This window comes from Cydia pomonella, chromosome 10 (genome assembly GCF_033807575.1).
Source record: "Cydia pomonella isolate Wapato2018A chromosome 10, ilCydPomo1, whole genome shotgun sequence".
NCBI lineage: Eukaryota > Metazoa > Arthropoda > Insecta > Lepidoptera > Tortricidae > Cydia > Cydia pomonella.
Genome location: NC_084712.1, coordinates 14,767,377 through 14,786,293, shown reverse-complemented (window position 1 = coordinate 14,786,293; position 18,917 = coordinate 14,767,377). Strand labels below are relative to the sequence as shown.

The following is an 18,917-nucleotide window of genomic DNA, read 5'->3' as shown; positions in this document are numbered from 1 at the left end:
ACCGTTTGCAACCGAATGAAGGCGAACGCGAAAGTAAACAGCAAGCGCGCCTCCCCGCGAACCATTTCGACTCGTACCCAAAGAATACAGTCTCGTACCCAAAGAATACAGACTCGTACCCAGTTCGGCGAGTGGCAAACCGAGCCGCGAGACGAGCCACGGATTACATACGCGTCTCGTAGCTCGGCTCGCAGCTCGTTCTGATTCGCACGCCGCGCACGCAAGTGTAAACCGCTGATCGCAAGTGCCCGACGGCCGGATGGATTTAATAAGCCCTAAAATAAAAACAAAATCATGCCAAAAAAGTATTCACCGTCAAAGGAATGAGTAACAGGGAACTGGGGGCCGACCGCGAAAACCGAAATTCGCAAATTGCGGGGATCTTTCTCTTTTACTCTTAGTGAGACGTAATTAGAGTGACAGAGAAAAATGCCCGCAATTGACGAATTTCGATTTTCCCGGTAGCCGCCCTGTCAACGTGTCAACACGCCATGGACAGTTTCGCTGTCACTTGTCAGTTCAGTTCAGCAAATAGTGTCAGTGTCAGATTCAACTCTGTGTAGGTGTATTGTACTGTCAAGTTTATCGCGAGTGCAGTATTATATTTTCTGCGAAACTGTTGATAAACCGCAATAACAATGCGGTAAAACAAACCATAATGATACGGGTAGTGCAGGTGAATAGCGTTTACAATAACATATCGCTATGAAAGTGTATGAGTGATAAAAAATGCTTTTCGTAAGCATTTCATATATACAAGCACAAAGACCGAACATAACGGTTATTTTATTATACACATTGTAGAGCAGGCTATATTTATAGCAAATTTATTTTTATGTGACCTTACGCGATATTTTGCGTATAACCTTGAACTTTTTATAATGCCATTTAAATTTCAACGGAGTGCTTATATACGAAACCACTTACCGCTGGATAGGGCCAGTGAAATCATGTTATGAATTGTTTTAATCTTCCGGTTTCAGTTATCGCATTAAACCGGCTGCTGAGTGTGGGAAAGTTTCTCAGATAAACTGCCATTACAATAAGCCAAATGGTGAGCAATGTTTCTGTAATAATAACTATGGTTTTATAATGTTTTATTTTCCGAATCTGATTCGATCTCTTCGTGTGCATTGGAATTAAGCGGCACAGCTTTTTACTACATAAGCCTGTGTGAATGCCCTGTGTTAAAATATTTAATTTAGTTCTCATGTTGGAGCCTGTTTTATGAAAACTAGGAAATTCATTCTTTTAAGGCTAGTAAGTAACACACAATGGGCTACTGAATCTGTTTGTAGGTAATTAAATCTTACGAGTGAATCGGTGAATATTTTAGTGTTGTAGTCACCTAAAATTAACTAGAAACTATATTTTTAACTGTACATAATAAAAGAACAAAGTTAAAGCTTGTTGAATTCAAATAAGATCAATGTGGACAAAGCTCTGCAAAAAATTTCTTAATTTCATTATAATAATAAGTTTATTTCTGTATTCAATTATTCCATATTCACTTACAATCTATACACATTTTTACACTTAAAACTAGGTGGATAGCATGTGCATCTGGTTCCAATAGAAATAGAAGGGACCATCTTCCCGCTCTGCCACTGTTTGGGCTACCGGCAATATGTCTCAGCAGGGACACAACATGTTATCACATTATTTAATTTCATTTTTTTTCTAAATTTTTTTCAATCATTGGCTACAAATGACCAGATGCTTTCGAGTGCTCAAACTAAAAGCAATGGCTACTTATTGGTGAAGTTGTTGTTGTCCTATGGTAGATGTAGATGTAGATGTAGTGTAGGGACGCCCGGCCGGAAGCAGGCGGGCTGTCGATCGCATGTTGCGTTCATTCAGCCCAGTTCCCTGTAGTACCTATGGTACCTGTTACATATGTGTGCTGGCTTGCTAGCTCCAACCGAACTGGGGGGGTACCCCCGCAGATCTTCTTATCTACCCACATGTCAATATATAACAGTACCCCATTGGTACAGAGGCCCTTCATGAGACGTTGCCATCTGCGCGCTTGTCTATTGATGAAGTTACAAAATAAAGTACCTTCTTTATTAAAATATTTTGTTTAAATGTAATTCCCACAAGCTAGACACTAATAAGGCTAGGTTCACAGGGTGACAGCAAAATTTGTACAGGCAACTTACAAAGTATACAGTATATGGGAAAAATGTACAGTGTGTGAACCTATACTCTGCATCTTTAGGAATTTACATTATTGATTAACCAACCAAATACAAAACTGCCCAGATCTGTCACTGAACAACCTGACTTTAAACTACATTATTTGATCATGTAATGTTTCCATCTACACTCATTGCCAGGGAGCCATTTGAGGGTAGATTTTGTTTACTTTTATTTAAATACCTAAAGATACAGACAGAGTTTTGCCTAAGTGTATTAAGAATCCTGAGTATAATTATAAAAATATCATCAATTTATAATTTGTCTAAATTTAAATTCAATTATTGTGCAGTTAACTTGTATTATTTTATTCCAGCTTTCAAACTTAACTGAAGTTAAATTATTGGCGTCAACAAACTTCATACATTCTGCTAATCATGATGCAACTGGCGGCATGGTAAGTGTCAGGACAATTTGTAAAATTACACAGAATTCTGTTAACACTTTAATACATAGCAAATATTGTTAGTGCTTAGTTGTGCTTGACAGTAAACCCAATGAGGCAGTCAGTGATTTTTTATATAACATTCCACTTCTGATTCTTATGTACAGTCAGCGTCAAATACTTCGTAGCAGTCAAAGTGGCCAAATAGTTCGGTACACCATACTAAATATATGGTGTACCGAACTATTTGGCTACTTTGGTTGCTACAAAGTAATTGACGCTGACTGTACCTACTTCTAGCCACAATCAGCAAAATTCCCAGCAATGCATAATGCATAAGTACAATTGCCTAGCCATAACTTGTTAGAATAATATTGTACAGGTATCAGAAGAAGATCAGCTCGTACGACAAGGAAGAATGGGAGACGATGGTGGAGCAGCTGCTGATGCGCGGCACGTACCGCCGCCGCATCGTCGACTTCTCCTCGCACTCGCGCTCGTACCTCATTGACGTGGACCTGGTCAGAGGTAACACCAGCACAGATTTATTTGTAGAGCCATAAGGTTACTGTACCCTAGACTTTAAAACGCAAGAAGCGCTGGTGGCCTAGTAGTGAGAGCGTGCGACTTGCAATCCGGAGTTCACGGGTTCAAACCCCAGCTTGCAACTGGACTAATAAAATAATAATAAGGCCTAGTTTACCCTCTGGGTTGGAATGTCAGATGGCAGTCGTTTTCGTAAAAACTAGTGCCTACGCCTATTCTTCGCATGGGAACCCGAGGAAGATGATGAATGATCATAGTGTTCATGTAAGTAAAACATTTTATTTTTGATAAATAATTTCGTCTTGTTAACTTTCAAATATTAATGTGCTTACCGCAGGTTCATCATTCCCCAAAGCAAAGCCGACTTTATCCATGCGCCGGGTAGTATGGTTCGCACTCGCACGGCTTCTCTTCCTACCGGCGTTATATGCATGGTGGGCGCAGCAGACGTCGCCGAGCTGCGCGCGCGTACTGCTCGCGTTGTGGACAGTGCAGCTCGCCAACATTGTGCTGTACTTCACGGCGCCCACGGACTCTGTTGACGTAAGACTCTTCCTTCTCTGGACGCGTGTGCAGCAGACGATAGCGAGATGTGGACCGAGCAGCTCGCCAATGTCGTGCTGTACTTCACGGCGCCCATGGAGTCTGTTGACGTAAGACCCTCTTCCTTCTCTGGACGCGTGTGCAGCAGACGATAGCGAGATGTGGACCGAGCAGCTCGCCAATGTCGTGCTGTACTTCACGGCGCCCATGGAGTCTGTTGACGTAAGACCCTCTTCCTTCTCTGGACGCGTGTGCAGCAGACGTTAGTGTGCTATGGACCGAGCAGCTCGCCAACAACGCACAGTGGATCGAAATGACTTCGCATTTTTTTTAAAACCCTATTTTAAAAATGCTTTTCGGTTGAAAATGATGTAAGGAATAAAAAAAATATATATATATTTTTTTTTTTTTTTCAAATTAAGGCTTATTTTAAGCAGAAAGAAATAAAATGTGTTTTTTCTTGTATGAAACTGAAACATAGGTATCTTATTATAAGAAAACCGTTACCGATCTCTCTTTCTAACCTATACAATATTATTCTCCTACTTAAAAACAGTAGAAAATAGTAATTTATTCCTTACATCATTTTCAACCGAAAAGCATTTTTTTAAATAGGGTATTTTAAAAAAAATGCGAATGTCCATTATTTAGTCATTTCGATCCACTGTGCAACGTGCAGCTTGCACACTACGCATTGGATATACATATTTTCTAAATCGGACTTTTAAAATATTAAAAAAAAAAAAATTATGTAGTTAGTGGTGTGCATGAATGAACTATGCATTCATGAACACAAGTATATGAGATATTATTAATAATATATATCGATATAAATACATGTATACCATACAATTAAATGTCATTGTTCTTTACGTGATAGCCATGTTAATGCGTGAATTATGATATCCATAAAGACAGCATACTTATTGATAATAAATAAATCAACTTCGTATTCCATATAAAGTGACCGACTAGTACGGGTATGGGCCGATATACGATAAGCGTACACCAACTCTTGTCCTGTTTCCTTTTAGTTATCTAGACACGCGACAGCGTGTCCAGCCAAGTTCAAAGAAAAATGAACTGGTGACGCAACAACCGTGTGTCATATTATATTACACGAACCATTTCGAGCTACTTTTGACCCCTTCACAACTTGAAATGAAACCTATTTGACCTACACATATGAAATTTGGCATATTTATTCAAGCCCCTTAGCTTGTCTAAAATACAAAATTGCATAAACGTAGTTCAAACAGTTATTTAATTCGATGGAAAACAATTATATATTGATAATCATTAGATTATTTAAGTCTTATGGATCAAAAACGGGTTAGGTTAGGTTAGTACTTCCAGATGACCTAGGAACTTGATATTTGGCACCAAGATAGGCTATTAGGTGTACATAGGGGGAAAAAAACTGAAAACTGTTAAAACTTCGATTGAAAAAAACCAAACTGATAATTGTTAGATTAGTTAAGACTTAAAAACCAAAAACCTATCCCACTTCCAAATAACCTAGACTATTAAATGTACATTATAGAAAAAAAAAAATTAAACTAAAAATTATTGATAATTCGAAAAAGGAATCATTCGTGTATGAAATGGCGATACGTTGCATCACTAACAAATACGACACAAATAGGTAAATAAATACATAAAATCGCGAGACATTGCACTTCTTTTAAATTTAAGATTGTATCTTAGGACGAGCAGCACACAAAAAAAAACTACTTATTCATTACACAAATCTAAAAAAATATATAGAATAACTGTTAATATTATTTATGTGTTAAGTTTTTTACAGCCTAACTGCTGGATGGTGCCGGCGGGCCTCATGGTCGTCCTGAGCATCGTGCACTCGCAGATCGTGAGCACCACCGAGATGGAGCTCGCGCGCGTCCGCCCGCGCGCCACCTACCGCCGGAAGTTGCCGCGATATTTCCGGTAATAACCTAACTTATGTTGTCATACGGCCTCATTCACTCGGGTTCATTTGATTTTCCAGACGGCTAACCTTATGTCTTGGTACATTCAACTGGCTATGAAGCTTAAAAGTGGTCACGTTTTTTCACTTGAAGTCTGCCTTTCACACATGAAATATTAGTATATGTGGTGGCTTCCCCTTTGCACATTTTTGCAGATCTGCGGTACCTGCTAATCTCACCTAACTGCTGGTGGCACTTGGCCTCATGGCCCTGAGCATCACTCGCTGATCTTGAGCACTAGTGAGATGGCCATTTTCCAAATACACCTCAAAAGCCATGTTAAAAAGACTTTAATATTTTTTTCCTTTACCCTTTTATGAGACGGTCCGCAATCGATTTTTACGTTCTTAATTTTGCTAATTTTACTTGTGTACCTACAAACTCTTCAGAACACGATTGAGCCTTGTTGTTTCGTAAAGAGATAAAACTATTTTTTCTGTAGACGTGTTTTGTCGTTTGTTTTGGAAGCAGATATGTTATTAGTACTTGGCAGTAGTTAGAACCTTTATATCTTTATAGGAGAGCGCGTTCGGAATGCGACGGCGGCAGCGCGGGCGGGTCAGGAGAGAGCGGCGCCACGTCCACCCACAGCAAGCCGAGCGCCAAGCCGCCCAAGTACCGGCGCCGCCAGTGTCGGCCCGACGTGTCCAGCACGGTACTCAGGTATGTTAATGTTACTGGATGTTATAGCCTTGCCGTGCCGTAACGAATATTTTATACCTATAAACTGGATGTCCTCTTAGTAGTTCCAAGCAACTTGGGTTAAATTTTGTCTACAGTCACAATGAAGCACCCAAAAATATCTGGCAAAATCTTATTCGTAGTGTTTTACGAGCGCGTCATATATAATTGTTCGTTTTGTTGTTGAAGATATTACTGAACTTACTACTTTAAACTACTCTCCCTCTTAAGTCCAAAATTCACTATCTTCATCAGTTGCGCATTATTTGAGCGAGTAAACAATTTAAAGTCTAAAGTTAAAGAAATTGAACATCTTAAAGTTGATCATACTAGTATATGGCAGGCTGAAAAATGTTTTCTCTTACAGACAACGTAAAAACAAAGAATTGACGAAGGAAAACCTCATCAAAAACATGGAGCCCATCGTTAAAAAAGCCATGAAAGCCAAAGATTCTGATGACGAAGATTACATGGCGTGGTCAAAACCTGACGTTTCCACCCCCATAGTCACATTTACCCCACCGCCAGACGAAGTTGCACAACCCTCATTCTCTTATAAGAATGTATTAACTAAGAAAAGGCTCGAAAGTTTCAATGTGCAGGGCCATATGAACCTAGCGAGAGCTATGTTTGCCGAGGGTGACGATGGCTTTGAAAGCCTGAACGGATATTACTCCAACGGCAGCGACGACCGACCAAAGGAAAAACTAGTCAACGAACAAAAACCAGTGATCGAACCAAGTATTAAACCAGTTCCTAATCTACTTAGAAATCTTGAAAGGCTGAAGAAGGAAGATGATGAGAAATCGGAGAAGAGTCTGGAGTCTGACGGCTCCGTGCCGGCTCCTGAGGGCAAGAGGGTTGGGGTGCGGTTCAAGAAGTCGTGGGCCGCGGAAACCATACCCCGGGAGAGTAGCGACGAAGAATATACTATTAAGAAGAAAAATAAGGTAAGAATCGACACTGTTATTATAATATTTTGTACTTACAGCCTATGAGATGTTTAATTTCTTTGAATTTGATTCTGGGAGCCTGTAATATGTGGGAAAAATCATCTGATTACGTTTTTTCGATTTTTTTGTGATTTCATAACGAGATATGTAATTGAGAAGTTTGCTTTATCTTATGAAAAAATATTAACATCCTTATTTTTATCATAATAGGCGATAGATGGCATCAATTTTCAGCCTAAGAATCCAGGTAGCTATATATACAGGTAAATTCACGAAGAGTGGCTCGAAAGGAATGAACAATTAAAAAGAAATCATAATCACCGTGTGCCACCCTATAATATCAACCTATAATTACGTTACGAACATTTTCATCGTCACACTTTCATTTTATTAATTTATTTGAATCATTTGTGTCTGTTATGGTGAATCCACCTGTATTTTATTGACATCACGATTTGTTCACCACATTGGTACACCAATTTAGTTATTTTTCCATTCTTTACATTTTCATAAGTTTCAAAAAAAGAGCTTACCTCTGTAACACAAATATGTACTAATAAAATCCCACTCTGATGTAGGTAGTTTTTTTTTTTAATAAATTTCGTAAACTTTTGAAACATTAAGTAATTCATAATAACACCCAGGTCCTTTATTTATAATAGTCTTTAAAATATCCATATTAAAATACAACCTAGTGAATGAAAGTTATGCGATCAGTGTAATAATAATTAAGAGCGATTGTAGGTACATAAAGTCCGAAACAACAAATTGTTGTATTGTTTCTATTTCTACTAGGGTGCATGGGGGTGGTCTTTATTTCGTCGATGTTATATTTTTCTACAGGACACACCCGCTTAATGTAAAATCTACCACTAAAACACCGATGTTTTTTTTTTTCAGAATTTTTAAATACATTTTAGGAGTCACTATCATATTTTGAAAATTTGGACCCTCCATACAAGATGCTTTTTTTTAGATTTTTCATTGTGGAACGACGATTCAAAGTGTATTAATATCCAATTTAACTTATAATAACAAGGTTAATTTTTTTATTTGTGATTATAGGAACGGAAAGTATGGACGCACCGCTAAATCAATACGAGTCCTTAGAACTCCTAAACTATTCATAAAATAATTTTGAATAATCAGCGGTGTTATTTTATGTTAAGTTGCACGTGAATACATCCTGATTCAACGCCTAACGATAAATCGAAAAAAAAAATAGTTTTCAAATGTATTTAAAAAATCTGAAAATTACATTGATTTTTTTTGTGGTAGGTTTTACATTAAGCGGGTGTCCCGTAGAAAAATATATCTTCGACGAAATAAGGACCACCATAGTTTCTATTCTGCAGTAATCAACATACATTTGTATCACTAGGTTGTAGGTAGGTAGTAGTAATGCAATCATTCGTTTTGTGTAGAAATTAGATAATTACCAGTCATCGTCGTCCGACGGCGAGTGCTCGGCGTCGGCGCCATCCATCGCACTGCCGTCGCACCATACAATGTCGGACTGGGTTGGCCAAACTACTAACAGTAAGCATTTACCATTACATTAACTTACTAGTGAAAGTTCAGTTTTGTATATAATTGGCATAAATGGTATTAAACAAGAATCATGTCATGGATGTATCAATGTATGTATATCTACTTTAACCACATACATGTATATGTGGCCGCTGCCGGAGCCATGGCAGCGATCAGTGTTGCGAGCGCATTTATAAATAATGTCGATTTCCTGACAACCTCTTCCTTTTTTACTTATTTGGCGCCCGCATTAGGTGAACGACTCATTGTGATATTGCACTCATTTAGCCATAGCACTTGTAGTACTTAGTCCAAAATTGTGTCAAAGTCAAAAAAATATATAAAGTAGAAATTATATTTCCACGCTAATTATTATAAAAAAGTGGCTGTGACATAATCGGACAGACAGACGGACATGACGAATCTATAAGGCTTCTGTTTTTTGCCATTTGGCTACGGAACCCTAAAAATGTACGTTCGACGAATAGATCGAATATCACACCGTAGAAAGGTCACATACATAACAACACATCGTCTATGGACATAAAAGTGTCAGGTTTAAATTTAGAATTCTTCTCTCCATTCTGTTTTTAATTGTTATTCCATTTCAAGACCTACCGGACCAAGACTTTTCGGATCATGCTGATGCAATGTTTATAACAAAACATTGCAACAGCATGATTCGAAGACTATCAAACTCGAGCGAAATCTTTTGTCAGGTGAAGAAAGCAGCTACGGATCTCAATCGGAGGGTGCCCATTCGGACGTGGGGTTCCACTGTGCCGACAGCTCGTGGGACCCCTTCGCTTTGCTTGACCCTACTAGTGATACAGGTAAGTCTTATAAAAACTGTGATATTCTACAAGCACAGTTGAGGATTCAATTTGTGTACCATTTCGTACCCTGTGACACTTAAAGCCAGTTAAATCCGCTAGGGATTTTATACAATTGTCACTGTGACAAGGTAGAAAACCTGAACGTAGCCTTTTCCTTCCTTCATGGTTACCAAAATCTATAAATATTTCCTTCTATAAATATCCACAACTACCTATAAATGATCTCAATTCGGAAAATACTATATTGAACTTCCCGATCACAATTTTTTTAATTCGACGGATTCCTGTTTTCCAGTTTCCCAATCCGAAACTTTAAAAGTGAAAATAAATTGTCTAAAAATGTATAGCTTTATCTTTCACGTCAAAAGTAAATATCATAGAATATTAGTATTAGAACAAATTAAATTATTTTCCAAAAAATTGTGTTTGGCAGCGCCATCTCTCTGGTTAGCTCGCTATTACCTGAGTTGATCCAGTTAGAAGGTATGAACCATACTGTTCTACCTTAGGGATGGCTAAGGGGCGCAGTAAGCCTTCAGTAAGAAATGCATATACTTGGACCAATGCCGCCGTGACCCCGGTGGCCGAGTGGCTCAGGCACGTGCCGCGATAGCAGAGGACGCCGGTTCGATTCCAGCCCTGGGGCACTGGAGGCCTTGGTCACTTTTTCTTGGTATATGACATGTATTAAGTTTATCATAGAATATTGTTAATTTGTCAGTGAAATGCACCATGTGGGAGCGCGGATCGACGCTGCGCGCAGAGCTGTCGGCCGTGGACATCAGCTGGTACGTGGTGGCGCGGGCCGAGCGCGCCATGGCGGCCGCCGGCTGCGCGTGGGCCGGCCTGCTCATGGCCGCCAGCGTGGCGCTCGTGGCGCCCGCCGCCAGGCTCATCCAGGTATCCATTACCAAGGGCGCTAGTGTAGACGGAAGTCTTTCAAAATGTCAAATGCATACTATTTTTTTGGGGTTACAAGCTTTTTTTATCGCGATTTTTTACTCCTTATTCATAATTGTGGTAAATCTTTTTTCTATTTTTGATTATTCGTGGTAAACATTAGATATAGTTCAATAAAAGAATTAGTGGTTTAAAAAAAGTGCCAATCAAAATATATGCAAAATTAAAATACTTTAGTATATATTAGAACGTATTAATATTTTTAAGTAAGCATAGCACAATTTTGAGAGCTGTTTTTTTGGACCACCATCTACAGTGGCGCCAAGTGGTGAGCACAAAAACGATAGCCCTCATTAATCCGTCGTTTCCGACCGACATGATATCGGATCAGCAAAGAGAACTAAATGCAAAGCTAAATTTAAATTTCAAGGTATTTTTTGACTTAGAGCGCTGGTAGCCTAGCGGTGAGAGTGTGTGACTTTTAATTCGGAGAGTGCGGTTCGTGCATCGGCTGGTACCAATGAGTTCTTCGGAATTTATGTACGATATATCATTTGATATTTACCAGTCGTTTTTCGGTGAAGAGAAACATCGTGAAGACCCCGAACAATCCTAATAAGGCCTATTTTCTCTTCTGGGTTGGAACGACAGATGGCAGTCGCTTTCAGCTAAAAGCGTTATTGGGATTACTTGCCAAGAGGACCCCAAGCTCCTTATTATTGGCAGGCGAGCGAACTTCGTGCGTTCATTCATTTGGTTATGCGGCTGTATAGTTCGTTAATAGCAGCGCAAGCATAATCAACAAAGCGTTATGTTGACAACAAATACGAAAGGCAAAGCTAATAGATATGTTTTTATTTGCAGGTTGCCATAGAACAAGATACTAGAAGTGAGGAGGAGCTGCAATCGCTGTCGCTACTGACTTACATTCCCTCGTTGATCTGCAACTATAGTCAGGGATCTCTGATCTCAATATTTAATGGTGCTTTTGGTGACAATATATGGTAAGTACCACCGACCGGTTTGGCCTCAAACCCGGGTCCCGGGTTCAAATCCTGGTAAGGGCATTTATTCGTGTGATGAGCATGGATATTTGTTCCTGAGTCATGGGTGTTTTCTATGTATTTATAAATATTTATATATTATATATATCGTTGTCTAAGTACCCTCAACACAAGCCTTATTGAGCTTACTGTGGGACTTACTCAATTTGTGTAATAATGTCCTATAATATTTATTTATTACTTATTTAAGTACGTCATCCACTACATAGTAAATCATTGAAAATTCACTTTAATTCGAATGTTTGATGCTTTAGATGTGGATGAATTAGTCGGTACGATTAAAAATATACATATAAAATTTTATACCTCTCAAACAACATAAGGTATCAGTTTGATTGAAGCCTGGGAATTATCGGTTAGTTTTACTAAATATTGAGGCATTTTTTTTTGGGGCATTAAAAAGGTTGCATTTCGAATTAACGTGCAGTTTAAAGTAATATTATGTTATATGTTTAATTTTAATTTAATATTTTATACCTTTTCTGGTTTTTTTTTTGTCAGGTATTGTTAACCTGCAGTAAAAAAAGATGAACTTTTCTTTATTTAACCTTTAAAAACTTGGCAGATTACTCACTGTTAAGTTGAATTGTTTTACAATACGGTACAATTAAAATTGGACCTTATTTCCAGGGAAATAACGACGAATATGATTTCATGCGCACTCCGCTTCGCGCTCAGCGGGCTTGTGTTTTTCCTATTGGCCGTGGCAGAGAGGGCCTTCAAGCAGCGGTTTCTCTATGCGAAACTTTTCTCCCATTTGACTTCGGCGAGACGGGCGAGGAAGAGCGAGTTGCCACATTTTAGACTGAATACCGTGAGGAATATCAAGACTTGGCTCTCCACTCGGTCATATTTACGGGTATGTTTAGTAATATTTACTAAGACTTATAACCTTAACCCTAGCCAGCGCTTGAACCGATAAATTGACTCGGATAGACATTTACCTATTATTGTTATATATATATATATATATATATATATATATATATATATACACAGTATTTTGCGCCAAGAGTTGTTGTTGTTTTGACAACAAACCATAGAAGCAGAGCGTGAATCTAGCGACCTAAACACGTAAGCGCCATACATTTTTACTTCGCTTACGACGTTCTGGTCACGTGGTACAGGTAATAATAACTGAATGCGGACAGAATGGATTGCTTTATACTTTCGTTGTGTAATATTTCATTGATTATTCCTTGTTGACAGCGCCGCGGACCTCAGCGCTCAGTGGACGTGATCGTGTCCGCCGCCTTCATGCTCACAATAATATTGCTTGCATGCGTCAGCGCTCATCTACTCAGGGTAAGGGTTAGGATAAGCGCGAATTATTTGTGTCAACTAGAGGTCCAGAACTTAACTAAACAATGCTAAAATTTAAGTTAAAATATGAGCATAACGAGTTAGGGAGATCATTTTCTGTTCAGGGCGGACTACTAAATTATTTTCATTTCAGGACTCCATAACCCTCGAATCAAGCTGGCTTCTTGAAGCTCTCGTCTGGAGCAGCTGCCTTGGCATCTACCTCCTCCGCCTTCTAACCCTGGGCAGCAACGTGAACCGCAAGTACCGCGGCTGCCTGTCCGCCATACTGACGGAGCAGATCAACCTGCACCTGGCCATCGAGCAGCGCCCGGAGAGCAAGGAGCAGCTCACGGTCGCCAACAACGTGCTCAAGCTCGCCGCCGACTTGCTCAAAGTATTGTCCTTTAGTATGAGTAACTTATGTATTTAGTAGGCCCTGGCCTCCGAAAGCTGAGGAGGAACAAATGTTGAGATGAGATAGTCTGACCGATTAATTGTGACTTTAGAACGACAATATTTTTACCTGTCGTACTACATTACCTAAACGAATCTTCTAATGCTGTTACAGGAATTTAAACCATATAAGTAGAATGCTAAAATTGTCCTAAAATGAGATTGATCCTTCTCACCGATGAAAATATTTAAATTTTGCCTTTTGTTTTGTTTTAATCAAAAACGAGATTACAATGTAACTTAAAGTAATTATCTGCCAAACTGCAGTGCAGAAAGACTAAATCTACCCTCCATCAACTAGTAGGTATTATAAAAATCAATAATTTAATCGTTTTTGTGTACATATGTGTATGTATAGAAACCTATATTGAGCCTTGCCTACGAATGGTTACTACGTCCTGTTATTGAACATAGATCATTGTAACATTTCAAGCTAACATTAGCATTATTATTATAGCTTAGGGTTTGAGACCAAAAAATCATCTCAGATAATTCATACTATACACCCGTATATGCTCAGCTGCTTTCTAGCATCATGATTGGGCTGGGCAGTGTCTTAATTACTTTAATATGGCCGACTATTACGACAGTAGAAACCATATTGTGACAGCAGAAAGAACATATCGACCTCGTGCCACAGTCCCACCGCACCTTGGCAGGCTCCTATATTCGTGGCCTTTGAAATTTGAATTTTAAATGGGCTTAATATATTAGATTTCCTACCTTAATACAGATAACATAAGGTAGAACATCAAATGGCATTGTTCTTAGATAAGAATCAATTTTCTCTAAATTTATTTTCAGTTGTTTGTAACAAACTAGCTACGTATTATCGAGCTGAGATATTGGGGCAAGCGGGGCTGCCCTGCTATTTAATAGAGTTAGTGTATAGATTGTGCATTGTGCACCAAATTGCAAAATTCCATGCAATTTTGCAGCTTGCTGTACTTGGTACAAACCTGACTGACATGATGACAGTTTCTATATCTTTATTAATGATAGATTTTTCTTTGCAGGAACTGGATTCGCCATTCAAGATATCTGGAATATGTGCCAATCATTACTTATACACTATAACAAAGGTAGTCATACTGTCTGCCCTCTCTGGGGTCTTGTCGGAAATGTTAGGCTTCAAGTTAAAACTACACAAAATCAAAATCAAATAATATAATTAAATATTTTACCGTTGTAAATGCATGTTGTTCAGCTAGTAATTTTCTTATCAAGGTTGTTTACGTTTCTAGTTGATGGTGTAAGTTACAATATGAAACTTTGTAGTAGGTTTTAAGCGAATGAAACGACTTTTGAATGTTGTCTAGCAAGGACATCACTTAGCCATAAATGGAGCATTTATAACGACTCACGCCGCCGATCTGCTTAGATACCTACACGATAAATATAATAGGTACAAACAATACGCGCGTGAAAATGGGTATTAGTACAACAGAAATTCAGTTTAATTTTAAAACATATTTAATACCGCGATCGCGAATTTATTTTGTTCTTTTAAAATGTGTTCAAAAGGCGAAAGTTTAAAATGTTATAGTTCAATTTCATGCCATGAAAGGCACTCCAAAATGTATAATCTGTGGAAGATACCCTATTTTTTTTTATTACCTTGTGTCTGGGCATTTTCATTTAAAAGTGTACCATTTACTTTTTTTCGAAAAACCAATCAACTTTTGGGTTATTTCTACTCACAATCACGAGGACTATCAATTTAAAAAGGAAAAAAGTGTTCCAAAAAATTACAGTTTTATGACGCATTTTGACATACCTACATTTTGTATGGGCCGTCCCAAAACTTACACCTAAATTTGTATGAAAAACTTTTCTTTGTTTCAATCAATAATCCTCGTGATTCGTCGAAATAAAGTTGTTAGGTTATCGAAAAAAAAGTAAATTTTTACAATTTTTTCTAGAAAGTCTACTTAAAAATGCTAATATTATAATTTTAATTATAAATAATAATTATTATTAAACGTGTATGCATTGTAGCCAAAATAGTGCACAAAATTGTTGCACATAGTTCAGTGTTCCTCCCTTTTTTGCTGTTCAACAATGTGCAGCCTTAGAAAATATCTCTATAACTAGAAATACTTGTAAGTGACCTATTATTTTTAAGTTTAAAATCAATATATAATAATTGTGAACAATTATCAAAATTTTATCTACAGCAGAAGCAGAGCCTTGTTCTCTTGGTAATAATATACCAATATGATTATATTGTTCACGTAGCTATTTCTGCTGTCGATTATGCATGCCATGGTACTAACACTACTAACTAACAAGATATATAGTTGACCAAATATAGTTTGCACCGATTAGTCATATACTTTATTTTTTCGAATACAAAAAGACAAAAGAACGAGCAGTGTCGGCAAAGTACATGCCATCCATATGTGTTATTGGTTTTATTAGCCTATGGTAACCATTTCGAGCGATAACACTCATCGGTGTAAATAATATTTCTTCAACTGTACCATTTTTCCACACATCTGACAATATGTAACCTTTACCGATGCTCAGTTGTTTTTCAAGATCATGAAAGCCTGACTTACTTTATATGTAATAAAACTAATACCTAAAGTAAAAATGAACTTCTTATAGACGTATAATAGCAGAAAAATTTCCTTTGATATTTCACTATCGTTTTGATCTCAATTTACCACTAAATATATGTTTACTTGAGTTAGTGTTGATATCGAAAACCTGTGTAACCTCTGCCTTATTATCATAGCAAATTTTGAGTTTATCAAGGTTTTTGAGCTAAATATTATTGTAACTGGGGCTTTTCCGCCATTAGTTATCTAGCTAGTACGATTAACATCTAATGATGCTGTAATCAAGTAGGATGATTCTCAACAAAGTCAAAACATAAGACGTTATTTATCTAAATGTATGGATCATGGACGTCATGGTCAAAGCTATCTACTTTGTCGGTTGTCAGTAACTTATATTGGAAAAATGGATATTTTGCTTGACAACATCACCAATATTAACTTGGGAGCACAATTGATTTTCTCGGTAACTCGTGGCGAAAATGTCCATTTCCTTAAATTAGTACCTAGATGTAGAATTGTACGTAGGTGTGTTAGTAGTAGTAGTTTAAATAATTCTTGTTACAATGTGAAAATTGTGATATTTTTATGGACTGGGTTTAAGATGGGACAGATGTGGGGTGAAAAATATCGTTGCGTCGAAGGATTTGTCTTAATAGCTACGTACTGGGTAAAAATTCCAGTTGTAGCAACAAGTTGGTAGTGAGAAATGATAAGTACGAGTATCATGGATATTTGTATTTCATGAAATCTACTTTTCCAATTATGATTAATGTATTAAAGTTTAATAACGTAGTCGTCTTTTTTGGTTATACGAGTAGTTGTTCAAGTAAAAGACAGTTTTTATTAGAGAATAAATAAAAATAATGCAACATCATGTGTCTTAGAAGTGTAAGGTAGAAGTACTAGTGCTCGACGCTGCACTAGTATTCAACATGGGCACTTTTATGTCAAAGGGACAAGGATTAAATTCGAATACAGGAAAATCTTCGTTGTTCAAATTTAACCTATATTTCCATGAAATAAAGTGCCCATGTCGGTGACTAGTGCAGCGTCGAGCATTAGTACTTCTACCTTATTCCTTTTTATCAGGTTGCCATACCAACAAATTCACAGCAACCATTTAAATTCATTAGGTTGGTTATTTGGCCAGTGCAGTAGATTCTGAATTGTTCCTAGTTTGTGTGTAGTTAAATAATAAGTCACACTTAAATATTGCTATTCTATTTTTATAAGTAGATCTAACTTGAGGTCTAACTTCCGGGAGGTCCTATCCGATATATATGTTATATCCGATATCTGACCATTGAGACGATATTTTAAGAATTGGTGTGTTAGAATATCATGTCCGATAATTTTATGCCAGAGATTCTCCGGAACAAATTGTAGCTAGCATGTCAAGAAAAGAGCTCGGAATCGCTTTTCGCTTGACATGCAAGATTCAATTTGCAAAAATAGTAAATAATTATCAAATTCTTGCCAAACTCTCCGAATCCAAGTTTAAGGACTCGATTCGTGTTGTGGCAGTTTTCTGGCACGACGCTATTTTTCTATCAAATAATTTTATGACTGACGTGTTTTCTCGTATTTTAGGACTGAATAAGAGTTCTATTTAACTCGAATAATTTACGTATGAAAACATATATACGTGTAGGGCTGTGATCCGATTCGCCTCCGTCTACCCTATGTGTCCAGACTAGCTCGCTCAATCACGCTTTTATCAGACACAACACGCGAGCATATTAGGTGCGAGTGCTACGAACGAACTTCTACATAGACCAGGTACTTGCTGGTCAGGCATGAATGGTGTATCCTATGTTATACAACGACCAAAATATGTGACCGCGGCCGGCAAAACGCCCTACTTTGACGCTTGCCATAAGGACGAGATTTGCTTGTATCTTTATACGAATAACCTGACAAGGCGTCCTTATGGCAAGCGACAAAGTGGGACGCTTAGTCGGCCGCGGTCACATGTTATTAATAATGCCCTAACGGCAACAGGTCAACCGTGGGTTGAACCAAATATTGTCTGGCATAAACGTGATGTTGCAAATGTAAACATTTCTCAGTGATCTTTCACAATCGTAGAATAGCTGCATAGGTGCTTATTATTTTATCTGTTGCTGCACATTAATGTGCTATATAAAGAACTTTTTGAAAATAGGTAGTATCAAGATAATCTAGTAAGTATAAGATGCATGAAATGCGAATTTGAATAAATTTTATCCACCTACTCACCATTTTTTTATTTATCTCCAATTTATATACAATTTTAACCTCCTAAGGCTATACAAGAAACCATGGGCGTAAGCAGGTAGGAGCAAGAGCTCAAATTTTTTCTGCGGTCTCTGCCCCCCCTCCCCCTCTCGGGCTACGCCCTTGCCAGAAACAAATCCGAAATTTGAATTTTTTTACTTACAATATGGGAATTACAGTTGACTTTGGTTTGGGCGAAACAAAACAAATGCAGCTCTATTCCGATTGAAAATTATTTAAATTTGATCGAACTTAATAAGTACTTTAGATAGGACCGTGAGCCTTACGAGGATATATCGGCACATAATGTCAAAAATGTGCGTAATATCAACTGACGATTCGTATCGTAAAGCTTATTGCAACGATATAAAGTGGTCAATTAAGTTTGCAGCAGCAGATAAGCTGTAAAGTTTGCAGCAAGCAGTAAAAATGAACTGAACACTATTGTTATGATAATAAGGGCTATTGTCGACGATTTGGAGAGCACAAAAGGTGAGGGGGGCGAAGTGCGCCCACTGCCTACTTGGAGTCTAACGCATTGACAGCACAGGTATCATAAAATTTTATATTAGGCGGTAATCTGAAAGGGAAACCCCTTCCTAGAGCTAAGCAAAATGAAGGGGTAATTCAAAGGGAAAGCGAATCGTTGGGTCTATTCGATAAACGACTAAGCCTAAATGGCTTAGTCGTTTATCGAATAGTCCCGCCGCACCT

The 18,917-nt window shown here is 37.9% G+C and overlaps 1 protein-coding gene across 2 annotated transcripts; it reads left to right on the top strand.

The window, feature by feature from the left end:
- The first annotated feature begins 535 nt into the window (after positions 1 to 535).
- Positions 536 to 18,180, top strand: LOC133522226 (protein PHTF2). 2 transcript variants are annotated; one of them, XM_061857481.1, is made up of 16 exons: positions 536 to 676; positions 984 to 1,054; positions 2,516 to 2,596; positions 2,967 to 3,112; positions 3,468 to 3,673; positions 5,481 to 5,620; positions 6,181 to 6,324; positions 6,710 to 7,292; positions 8,720 to 8,834; positions 9,545 to 9,658; positions 10,383 to 10,561; positions 11,426 to 11,565; positions 12,256 to 12,484; positions 12,835 to 12,930; positions 13,082 to 13,324; positions 14,400 to 18,180. In XM_061857481.1, exons 3-16 carry the CDS (start codon positions 2,577 to 2,579, stop codon positions 14,547 to 14,549), a joined length of 2,505 nt encoding a protein of 834 aa, XP_061713465.1. In that variant the 5' UTR covers positions 536 to 676; positions 984 to 1,054; positions 2,516 to 2,576; the 3' UTR covers positions 14,550 to 18,180. The 2 variants fall into 2 exon arrangements, with proteins under 2 accessions (XP_061713465.1, XP_061713467.1); XM_061857483.1 differs by lacking the exon at positions 8,720 to 8,834 and adding an exon at positions 7,506 to 7,542.
- Positions 18,181 to 18,917: the final 737 nt, after the last annotated feature.